At 47.1% G+C, this 12,225-nt stretch overlaps 1 protein-coding gene across 1 annotated transcript; it reads right to left on the reverse strand.

The window, feature by feature from the left end:
- Nucleotides 1–9,065: 9,065 nt before the first annotated feature.
- On the reverse strand, nt 9,066–11,550 carry LOC123042800 (F-box/FBD/LRR-repeat protein At5g22660-like). The gene is made up of 4 exons (XM_044465179.1): nt 11,305–11,550; nt 9,911–10,746; nt 9,607–9,762; nt 9,066–9,520 (listed from the first exon to the last, which is right to left on the reverse strand). The coding sequence occupies exons 2-4, from the start codon at nt 10,727–10,729 to the stop codon at nt 9,335–9,337; spliced, it is 1,161 nt and encodes a 386-aa protein (XP_044321114.1). The 5' UTR covers nt 10,730–10,746; nt 11,305–11,550; the 3' UTR covers nt 9,066–9,334.
- Between the last annotated feature and the right edge of the window lie 675 nt (nt 11,551–12,225).

The following is a 12,225-nucleotide window of genomic DNA, read 5'->3' on the forward strand; positions in this document are numbered from 1 at the left end:
GGTGAGGAGACCCTCATACAAGCAGGTCAAAAGAAAAATAAAATGGCACTGATCTAGTGGAACACATACCACTAACCCAACACAAAACACGAAACCAGGAGACACCAACCCTAACACACATAACACCCACTACTACTAGACAGGATTGGAGCCGAGCCGCTTGAAGGAACCACCGGTCACCATGATACCGAACACACCAAGCCAACTCCGGAAAGGACCGCCTCACCGTAGAGGCAGCCCCTTGCTCGGGGCCGTGGAGCTTTCTCTCCGAAAAATCATTATCAAGACCATCCAACAAAAGGTTGGAGAAAATGTAGCATATTTGGTCCAACATGGCAAGGTTCGCTCTGCACTTGACACGGACGAAAACACATGATATTTCTGTTAGATATGTATAGTTCATTGTGTACATCCCCATTGTATAAGGGGCTTTTCTGCACTTTCACACACATGTATATGTAATGGCCTTTGGCCCTCAGGAAATACTAGTTGCTCATTCCTAACATGGTCTCAGATGCTTAGGTTTTTCTCCCGCTCCCGCACGCTCGCAGCTCCGTGCCTCACTCCCCCTGCCGCCGGACTCCTATTCCTTGTCTCCGGCCACTCCCGCTCGACTCCGGGAGCTCCCCATGCCGCCTGTCTGTCGCGACTGCTCCTGCCCCGCCTGGCGCATCTCCGCCCATGCTCCCGCTGCGCCCCCTTCCCGCTCCCCCCGCTCGACCGGCCTCCTACTGCGCCGCTCCCCCGCTCGATAGGCCTTCTCTCGCGCCGCTCCCCGCCAGCGCGGGCTCCTCCCCGCTCGAGCAGGCCTTCTCCCGCGTCGCTCCCCGCTCGAGCAGGCTCTGCCGCGCCGCTGCTCTTCTGGATCGGGCGCTCCTCTGCCAGATCCCGCCCCAGCGTCGGGCTGGGCCTTCTCTCCTTGCGCCAGGCCTTGTCCCTCTCTGGCTGGCAGCCTCTTCGCTGATCCAGCCCTACGTCAAGTGCTCTGCTCGATCCGCCTTGGGTGCCCGCGCGTGAACGAGCACCTAGGCTCGATCTGCCCTCAGTTCGGCAAAAAAAAAGAGAGAGAGAGAGAAACAGGATATCTCAGTATGTCATCTTCAGGCTATGTTGCTGTTCCTCGCTGCTTAGTGATTTTTGATGGCACCAACTATGCTGAGTTTGTAGGCTTCATGCGTATCCATATGCGCGGCCTTCTGCTGTGGGGTGTTCTCTCTGGCGAGGTACCCTGTCCACCCTGCCCTGTTGCTCCGGTTGCTCCTATTCCCCCAGTGCCCCCAGTGCTGGCTGCTGAGGCTTCTCCGGCTGATAGGGATGCAGCCAAGGCTCTTGATGACGCTGCAGTTGATGCCTATGATCAGCAGGTATCTGCTTATTCTGATGCCCTTTCAGTCTACCGGGATGATCTGTCTGCTTACACTCAGTGGTGCAATGATGATGCTCGAGCTACTGTTGTTCTTACTGCGAGTGTCCTCCCTCAGTTTGCCTCGGAATTCATGGGCCTTGGCACTGTTGCAGCGATGTGGTCCTATCTTTGTCAGCGCTATCAGCCCTCTGGCGATGCTTTATACCTCTCTGTGGTGCGTCAGGAGCATGCTCTTCAGCAGAGTGACTCGTCTGTTGATGAGTTCTATTCACAGTGCTCTGCCATCTGGCGTCAGCTTGACTCACTGCGGACAGTCGTTTGTGGCACTTGCCGTTGCTGTCAGACTATGCGGTCTGACTTGGAGTTTCAGAGGGTTCATGAGTTCCTATCTCGTCTCCGCTCTGAGTTTGAGCCACGACGTGCTCACCTGCTTGCTCGTGGTCGTGTTCCTATCTCGGAGGTGCTTGCCGAGCTTCGTGCTGAGGAGACCCGCCTTCGTTCTGCTGGATTGCTGGTGGTCCCGTCTGTGTTGGCTGCTCGCGCTCCTGTGTCGTCTGCTCGGCTCACCGCTCCACCGCTCCTCCCCACGCCTTCAGGGGGGTGAGTCGACCTGCTTACACTGAGAGGGGCCGGTCGCGCCGTGACACCTTCTGTGGTTACTGCTCTCGGCCCGGTCACCCAGAGTCTAATTGCCGTGAGAAGAAGCGAGACCAGCGGCGCTCCTCTTCCAATGGGACTCTTGGATCTTCCTCGACTCCGTCACTCACTGACCAGGACATTGTGAGGCTCAAATGTCTCTTGGCCTCCTCAGGCTCTTCGTCGACTGGTTCAGCTGCTACTGTGACTGCAGCCACTTCTCCACCGCCGCAGGCATCTACACAGTCAGGTACATCTTCATGGGTTTTGGATTCTGGAGCCTCTTTCCATATGTCTCCTGATTCATCTGTACTGTCTTCTCTTCGACCTCTTGATTCGCCCATTCATGTTTTTACTGCCGATGGCACATCTCTTCCTGTTGCTAGTCGTGGTATTCTTTCCACTTCGTCCTTCTCTGTTTCGAGTGTTTCACATGTTCCTCGTCTTACCATGAATCTTTTTTCCGCTGCCCAACTTACTGATTCTGGTTGTCGTGTCATTCTTGATACCGACTCTTGCTCCATTCAGGATCGTCACACCAAGGCTTTGGTTGGAGCTGGCCCTCGGCGCCGTGAGTCAGAGGGCCTTAGGGAGGTTGACTGGCTTTGTGTTCCTTCCGCTGCCACCACTTCTGCCAGCTCTCGTGCTCTTGCTGCCTCTTCGTCTGCGTCCTTTCAGCAGTGGCATCATCGCCTTGGTCACATCTGTGGTTCTCGCTTGTCTTCTTTAGTTCGTCAGGGCCTCTTAGGGTCTGTATCTGGAGATGTCTCCTTACATTGTAATGGTTGCAGACTTGACAAACAGACTCAGTTACCTTATCCTACTAGTGAGTCAGTATCTCAGCATCCGTTTGACTTAGTTCATTCTAATGTCTGGGGTCCTGCTCCCTTTGATTCGAAAGGTGGTCATCGCTACTATGTTTTGTTTATTGATGATTTCTCTCGCTATACTTGGCTCTACTTCATGAAATCTCGTAGCGAGGTTCTCTCTATATACAAACGTTTTGCTTCCATGGTTCACACTCAGTTTGCCACATCCATTCGTACTTTTCGTGCTGACTCCGCTGGGGAGTATATCTCTCAGCTGTTGTGTGGTTTTCTAGCGGAACAGGGTACTCTTGCCCAGTTCTCATGTCCTGGGGCTCATGCTCAAAATGGCGTTGCTGAACGCAAGCATCGTCATTTGCTTGAGATGGCTCGTGCGCTAATGATTGCTGCTTCCCTTCCACCCCATTTTTGGGCTGAGATTGTTTCCGCATCCACCTATCTCATCAACATTCAGCCATCAATTGCTCTTCAGGGTGGTATTCCTATGGAGTGTCTCACTAGTCGCTCTCCCGACTACTCAGCTCTTCGTATGTTTGGATGTGTGTGCTATGTTCTTCTTGCCCCCCGAGAACACACCAAACTGACTGCTCAGTCGGTTGAGTGTGTCTTCCTTGGCTACAGCGATGAGCACAAGGGCTATCGATGTTGGGATCCTGTAGGTCGTCGCTTGCGCATCTCGCGTGATGTGACTTTTGATGAGTCTCGTTCTTACTATCCACGTTCTTCTTCCTCGAGTTTCTCTGTCGATGACCTTGCTTTCCTTCTCCTTCCCGATACACCCCGCTACGTGCCTCCTGTGTCACCTCTCCCTCCGGCACCTCTCATTCCTTCTCAGTCACCACAGAACCCGTCTTCTCCATCCTCCTCCTCCACCTCTCCCCCATCCTCTCCAGTCCGTCGTCCTCTCTCACCGTTTCCTTTTCACTACACTCGACGTTCTCGTTCTGAGGATGTCTCCTCTGACGAGCCTTCCACCTCTGGTGCATCTCCTCCCACGCCCCCTCTGGTTCATAACCTCCGTGCTCGGCCTCGCCCTCCGCCTGATCGCTACTCTCCTGCTCGGTACGGTCTCTCTGTTTTGACTGAGCCCACTTCCTATCGCACTGCCATGACTCAGCCTGAATGGCAGCTTGCGATGGCCGAGGAGCTTGCTGCCCTTGAGCGCTCTGGCACTTGGGATCTGGTTCCCCTCCCTTCCGGTGTCCGTCCCATCACCTGCAAGTGGGTCTACAAGCTTAAGACTCGCTCCGATGGTTCTCTTTAGCGCTACAAAGCTCGTCTTGTGGCCCGTGGCTTTCAGCAGGAGCAGGGGCGCGATTATGATGAGACTTTCGCTCCTGTGGCCCACATGACCACTGTCCGCACTCTTCTTGCTGTGGCTTCTGTTCGTCAGTGGTCCATCTCTCAACTTGATGTTCAGAACGCTTTTCTCAACGGCGAGTTGCGTGAGGAGGTTTATATGCAGCCACCACAGGGGTACTATGCTCCTGATGGTCTGGTCTATAGACTTCGCCGTTCTCTATATGGTCTCAAACAGGCCCCTCGCGCGTGGTTTGAGCGCTTCGCATCTGTGGTGACCGCCGCTGGTTTCTTGCCCAGTGACCATGATCCCGCGCTCTTTGTTCACATGTTTCCTCGTGGTCGGACTCTTCTTCTTCTCTATGTTGATGACATGATCATCACCGGTGACGACACTGACTACATCGCCTTTGTTAAGGCTCGCCTTCGTGACCAGTTTCTTATGACTGATCTTGGTCCACTTCGCTACTTTCTTGGGATTGAGATCTCCTCGACCTCTGATGGCTTCTACATCTCCCAAGAAAAATATATTCAGGATCTTCTTGCTCGCGCTGCTCTCGGTGATGAGCGCACGGTTGTGACTCCTATGGAGCTCAACGTTCAGCTTCGTGCCACCGATGGTGACCCTCTTCCTAATCCCACTCGCTATCGTCATCTTGTTGGCAGTCTTGTCTATCTTGCTGTTACGCGTCCTGACATCTCCTATCCTGTTCACATCCTGAGTCAGTTTGTTTCAGCCCCCACCTCTGTCCACTATAGTCATCTCCTCCGTGTTCTCCGATATCTTCGTGGCACGATCTCTCAGCGCCTTTTCTTTCCCCGCTCCAGCTCTCTTGAGCTCCAGGCCTACTCTGATGCTACCTGGGCTAGTGATCCCTCGGATCGACGCTTGCTGTCTGCTTATTGTGTCTTTCTTGGTGGCTCTCTTATTGCCTGGAAGACAAAGAAGCAGACTGCAGTTTCTCGCTCGAGTACAGAGGCTGAGTTGCGCGCCATGGCTATGTTGACGGCTGAGGTGATCTGGTTACGGTGGTTACTTGAGGATTTTGGTGTGTCTGCTACTACCTCAACTCCTGTACTGTCTGACAGTACTGGTGCTATCAGTATTGCGCGTGACCCGGTGAAGCATGAGCTCACCAAGCACATCGGTGTGGATGCCCACTTTGTGCGAGCTGCTGTGCAGGATCAGACTCTCGCTCTTCACTATGTGCCCTCTGAGTTACAGTTGGCTGACTTCTTCACGAAGGCACAGACTCGAGCGCAGCATGGGTTTTTCCTCTCCAAACTCAGTGTTATTGATCCACCATGAGTTTGAGGGGGGGGGGGGGGTGTTAGATGTGTATAGTTCATTGTGTATATCCCCATTGTATAAGGGGCTTTTCTGCACTTTCACACACATGTATATGTAATGGCCTTTGGCCCTCACGAAATACTAGTTGCTCATTCCTAACAATTTCCATGCCTCTATGTCAGCACGTTTACGACGAAGCAAGATGTCGGTACTCAGTATCAACGGAGTCTGACTTTTTCTCCAATGACGCCAAAATCTCAGTCCTACCAAATTTTTATTCAAACCTCATGGGCTATTATCCAAACCATGTCCTACAACTTCGAACTATCAACTCGCCCTTTCTAGATCAGGAAATCTTCGACGCGCTCTTTTCCATGAACTCTGCTGTTAGTTCGGGGTCTGTTTCTACTGGAACTTTCAGCCACTAATGACTAATCCAAGACAAACTACGTGCGTTCTTTCTCGACTTCTATCAGCATTTTGCGGGCTTCTCCTGCTTAAACCGAGCCCTCATTGTCCTAATTCAGAGGCCAGATCTCCAAACGCATTTCAAACCATTTCGCTTCAAAATTACCCAACCGAAGGAGTAGCAAAGCTTCTAACAAACAAGCTAAACCCACTCATCCTGCTGCTAGTGCACGCCAACGAAACATGTTTTCTCTCCGGCAGAAATATCTATGAAAATTTTCTCTACACAACGGACATTCTCTACGGTTGCACCCATACCAAAGCTCCCGCACTTGTGATCAAACTAGATTTCAAAACAAAGTTCAATTCGGTCTTCTGGCTATCCCTTCTAAAAGAAATCTGTGTTCAGTTCGGTCATCAAACTAGATTTCAAAAAAGAGTTCAAGCGCTTACAGGTGCGCCTTTTCTGTCAGAAATCAGTTTAAACCTCTCGAAACAAGTCATGAGAGTTCATTGAGAAAATTAGTCAGGAAACTGGTAGATTTTTGGGGCGCCCAAAGAATGTGGTGGCAAATCCAGAATTGAACTTGAAATGTGGCAGTTTTTTGCAATTCACTTGAACTTATCCCGACTGCCTGCACCAACCTGCGCCAACTTATACCGTCTGTCAAAAATACACTGTACAAGTGTATTGTTTCACTTCGGTTCTGTTCTGTTTTCAGGAAAGGAGAGAGCATCAGGTTTCAGTTAAATCTACATATAAGATACTGGTTTTGTGTTGGGAATCTGTGTGCTCTCGGCTGGAGATCTTTGCACAGAAATCATGTCATTTATTCTTCATTTAAATAAGAAAATAGTGATCATGTTTCATAGTCTGTAGTACCACAACTCTAATTTCTCAACTTGAGTTTCAAATAGTTTTTCTTCCATGTGCTGGTGTTTGCATTGCCCATTCAGCACTGCCATTATAGCTCTCCTACTCTAGTTAAGCAATTGAAAATGCCTTGTGAATTTTGCTCAGGAGGTCTTATTCTCAGGGCAGAGCTGGTTGAAGCAGAGCTCCGTTTTCTTGCAGCAAGCTATTCAGTCCCCGTTTTATTTCTTTCTCAGCCTACAACTTTTTCATTAGTGTTTAATGATGTTTATACATTTCTTAGTTTACTAGAGTATTTCTTATGAGTAATTTGTAACAATGAATTTGTAATCATGGGTGGCAAAATCTTTCTACCCTTCCAAAAGGTTGGCATGCTCCAGGTGGTCTTATTCTCAAGGCTCCGTTTTCTTGCAGCGAGCTATTCACTTCCCTTTATGGTTCTTTCTCAACCTTTGATTTTTTTTCTGAGATTTTTTCTTAGCATTTAATGATGGTTATACTATCATTAATTTACTACTCCATCGGTCTCAATATAAGTATCGCTGAGTTAGTACAAACTTTATACTAAATCTGAGACACTTATTTTGGGACGGAGGGAGTATTTTGAATTTGCTAGCTCTCTCAATTTTGTGAACAATTTTAATTGACAAAAAAAATTATTGACCCGCTTTTTTAATTCACGAACATTTTGAAAATCCTTGAATATTTTTCAAATTCACGAACGTTTTTCACATTCATGAACTTTCCCAACTTTTTGAACATTTTTTGAATTGCCGAACATTTTATGAATTGGCAAACACTTTAAAATCCACGGACATTTTTAAAATCCATAGCATATTAAAATTCATTAACATTTTTCAAATTCACAAACTTTCTATGTTTTGTGAACTAATCCTGAATTCTCGAACTTATTTTTGAATTCTTGAACAATTTTTCAATTCACGAATAATTTTTGAATTCACCAACATTTATTGAATTCGTAAACATTTTTCCGAATTCATGAACATTTTTTGAAATTTCGAATAAGTGAACATTTTTAAATTAAAATAAAACCTACGAAATAAGGCAATATATGGGAAAGAAATCGAAAGAAAAAGAAACATCGGCTCACTGGGAGCCTCGCGCCAGTCGTGGCACACTGACTCGCTAGAGGCGTCGCATCCCCAGTGTACACGCTTACTCGCTAGGCCGGCCCGCCTGACAAGGTTGTGACTTGTGAGCGAGGCATTCCTCTCGCGGTCGCTATAAGGTAGTTTGGTCTGTCTCTTTAAATTCTAAAGTTTGCACTTGGGTTGATGAATCAACCCCCTAATTTCCTCTCGCCTTTGCTTTTGAATGATGCAACTCTGTTTGATAATCAATGATGCGATAGAAGGCTTTTCCTGGGAAAGAAAAATAGACCTTATGCCACTGTGAATGATGTACCAAACAATGAAAAGTGGGTCGAGCAGGGAATATATTAGATCACTCAGGCTACCAAACATACCCTCATACATTTGCGCCAAGTGCGTGCATACAAAATCCGTTGTTTGTGGATGTATGCATTATACCAGTACAGTTCTGTTTACAAGAACAATAGTGATAAACTACTCCCAACAGGGAGGAATGCAAACAAATGTACCGGGTTCAAAGGGAGATCTGCAGAGGAATTATTCCGAAACAGGGAGCGTTCGAGGGGGTGTGGAGAACACAAATTTAATTTGGACGATAGTCAATCACTTTGACAGGAAAATGGTAACTGCACAAGTAAATGGGCAGTCAGCACCAAAACCAGATAAATAAAGCATGGGTTGAACTCGGCTAAAAAACTGAGCCAGACACCAGCTTTACTCTCACTAACAAGTGGAGTTAATATGGAAGTTGTGCAATGTTTCTGAAGGAGTATTGATGCCCTGTTGTTTACTCTGTTCAGTACTCCATTACAGCCTGAGGTGCTACTCCGGATGATTAAATATGATGAGGTGAAAAGAGTTTCTGACAGCCACTACAGCTCGATCATCAACAATTCAGAGAAGTTGCATATTAATGATACCTTCCTCATGCTTGAGCACAATGCCAAATATGAAATCAGTTAGCAACTACAGTAATAATTTCGTTTGCTACAAAGAGGTTCTCTCTGTCTCCCCTGTCTATTTATTAACCAGCCATTTCCCGAAATCACGAAAGAATTCTTTATTGTACAAGGTGAAAGCCCATATTATTTTTTACAGAAGCCAACTGCTCATTCCTTCCCCCCCCCCCCCCCCCCCCCCCCCAGCACATGTAAGTTGAAAGATTATTAGTCAAAAGCTGGCTAGTTTATTTTGTGGACAGACTGGAAATTGATAGCTAATATAACCAGGGAACCACAAATTCGCTAATACAGAAATTCAGAAGCTCACATTCGCATTCGAAAAGATTTTTGCAGCCGTTGTCCACACAGGGCAATGCTCCAGGTATAATTGTTCAAGCACGGGAAAGTTGGGGAAACTAGACTGAATACCCACCAGAATCCATCAACCAGCTTCCATTGACGAAGCAGTTCAGATCCAACAACCATCACACACATGGACCAGGGAACGTCAGTGTCTCCAAAACACTCTTGTCTTAAGAAATCAACTTTGAGAACGAGGTCTTGGTTAACATGGACCGGATCAGGGCCGCTCGATGCTGACTTTCGCATTGCAGGCAGTCGGTACCAACGCCTGCACCAGCTCACCGACCCTCAGATGATCTTTCTGGCAGTAGATTTTGATCCTCTCGATGCAAGGGTGGCTGCCTGAGCCCGACAGCGACGCTCTCCTTGTTAACGGCAAGGCTTTGCATATGCTGCACTCCTCCTGCACAATATCAACATGAAGGTAGTATCAGTAAGAGTTCTAGCAGACCAACAGGTACGTACTTGGACATACTTCTGAGCAAGTACCATTTTGAGCTTCACAGTTAGCTCCTTCAGATTGTCCGAGCGCTGGAGAATACTGTGCAGTGGGTAGAAGTCAGCAGTCATGACCCAATCTCCCAGGACCAAGCTTGTCAGATTGCTGAACATGGGGCATGTTGGCAAACCTCTCTCAAATGCACGCTTCAAATTCATCCATCAGACACGAAACCAGCATGTTACAGAGTTGAAAAGAAAACATAATACCAACATATACGAAGCATTCCTAGACTAATAGCAACATGGGCATGTTTCATCATATGGGTAAGAAAAGAAAAGAACACATTCTTACCTCATGTAATGGCGCATGCAGCTCCAACGTTGTGGCATGTGAAAGGCCATCAAGTAGATGATGCCCCACTACTACTGTGTCACTATGATAAAAATGTTTGGATATTAGACTGATCGAAGCTGTTACCAGAGAAGACAGATCCCTAGTTACTATACCACCAATGTCTGTGTCAAGGATAGAGAGATTGGTAAGGTTCCTAGCACAAATCAGGAGACTGGGGGTGAGGTAGCACCGACTGATATGCAGAACCTTGAGCGACCTTGATGAGATCTCCTCATGGCCCCAGAAAGTGCACAACTCCAGCCCTAAATGTTCAAGCACAGGGCAGTCGTAGTTCAACGGCCTAAAAAACCCATGTCTCAACATGGCAGCTTGGAGCCTGATTGTTTTGAGGTGCTGAGAAGGAAATATTGCTGTCTTATCCAAACTGAGAGGTCCAGAAATATCAAGGAGACGAACTTTGTGCATGATGGCATGGCGAATCCACACGGAACATTTGGTACAATCAACGCAGCAGGGAGAGATTCGGGCTTCATCCAAGGAAGCGGTATAGTCACGCAAGAGCAGCAAGCAGTCAATGAAATTCTCCAGCTTGCGATTATCCACGAAGTCTTCGCCGTCGATGCGGATGAAGGGTGTAGAGCACCAAAGAAAGCGCCATCTTGGTGAGAGAAGGCTTGTGCGCACGACCTCTGGCATCGGCAGGAAGGACATCACAAGGTGGAGCATATCGTCGGACAGGCTGCTGAGCCTGTCGACACCATTCCCGTTGCCTCTCGCACTCTTGGAACCACAGGGAGTAGGTGTTGGTGCCGACATTTCAAGAAACAGGACGGCTGCATGAATCCACAAAGGGCAAGGTCAATGCAAAATAATCAAATCACAGGTATAAACATTGCAGGAAGCACACGAAGAAATGAAACTATTTTAATCATGAAGCAACGGTGTTGGCAATCACACAATGCAACCTTATGTAAATGCATACAGTCCAGGAAAGGGAAATACATATGCAGACATGAGCGAAAAATTGTAAATAAAGTTTAAGCTGTAAATATCACCATCCTTGACATAAGCTCAATATTCGGCAAACGAATAAGATAAATAGGTCAATCAAGTCTCACAGCATTCCAGTTGAGGAAATGTGTTATACATGTGGAAATTTGGACGCAATGGCAGCAAATTATTCAATTGTATGTATATAAGCAGGAAGCAGCATTGCATGATTTGCATCAATGGCGATATGACATGAACATGAATTGGCATCAATTGTGTATTGTATGGCTGACAAGAACATGAACTGACATCTATGGCAGTATAAGCAGGAGCAGTCAGCAGTGTATGCATCAATTTTATTCATCGTCATCTTCCCAGATCTGCAGGAAGGTCAATTATACCTTGCTTAACTTGCTACGGCACCCTGCAGGTTGGAGGCGAGCCGGCGAGGAGAGGGGGCCGCGCGGCGCCGTGATGGGATCGGGCTAGCTGGCGTCGGCGTCTCCGCGGCAGCTGACAGGGGAGAGGGGAGCGATCCGACGAGCGGAATGAGAGGGCCAATCGGCGACGTCTGGCAGGGGAGCGGCCGACGGCCGAGGGAGGTGGCGGCGCCGGCCTCGCCTCTCTCTCTGGCCGAACTGTTTTCTTTTTTGAGCGAGACGAGAGGAAGTGATTGTTTTTAGGGGTACGAGAGGAAGTCATGGGAGTGGGCTGCTGCCTTGCTGGGCTCAGGCCATGCTGCCGTTTTTGGGCCACAAATCTGTAAAATATGACACGAACATTTTTTGAATTTGCTAACTCGCACAATTTTGGGAACAATTTTTGAATTGATGAACTTTTTGAATTCGCGATTCTATTTCAAATTATATAAATTTTTCAGAACCCGTGATGATTTTTGAAATTCACGAACGCTTTTTAGTTCAAGAAAATTTTCAATTTTGTGAACAATTTTTGAATATGTGAACATATTTCAATTTCACAGATATTCTTTAAATCCGTGTACATTTTCAAATTCATTAAAAAGATTGAATTCATGAACTTTCTCAATTTTGTTTGAACAATTTTTGAACTCGCGAACATATTTTTGAATTCGTGAACAATTTTTTTGTAGTGACAAACGTTTTTTCAATAAATATTTTGGATCCGTGATGATTTTTTGCATTCATCAACATTTTCTACACTTGTGTTTTTGAATTCATGAATATTTTTGCGAATTAATGAATATTCTTAAATTAGAATAAAACCTACTAACATTGAAAGACAGTATGCGGAAAAATCAAAATAAAATAAAACATCGGCTTGCTGGGATACTTTTCCGAATT

Source organism: Triticum aestivum, chromosome 2B (assembly GCF_018294505.1).
Source record: "Triticum aestivum cultivar Chinese Spring chromosome 2B, IWGSC CS RefSeq v2.1, whole genome shotgun sequence".
Taxonomy (NCBI): Eukaryota; Viridiplantae; Streptophyta; class Magnoliopsida; order Poales; family Poaceae; genus Triticum; species Triticum aestivum.

Excerpts from the sequence above, each read along its gene's own strand:
- LOC123042800 (XM_044465179.1), bottom strand. The coding sequence starts at position 10,729 with ATGTCGGCACCAACACCTACTCCCTGTGGTTCCAAGAGTGCGAGAGGC. Across the intron at positions 9,763-9,910 it reads TGCATGCGCCATTACATGAG|CGTGCATTTGAGAGAGGTTT; the intron begins GTAAGAATGTGT and ends ATGAATTTGAAG. Across the intron at positions 9,521-9,606 it reads TAACTGTGAAGCTCAAAATG|GAGGAGTGCAGCATATGCAA; the intron begins GTACTTGCTCAG and ends GATATTGTGCAG.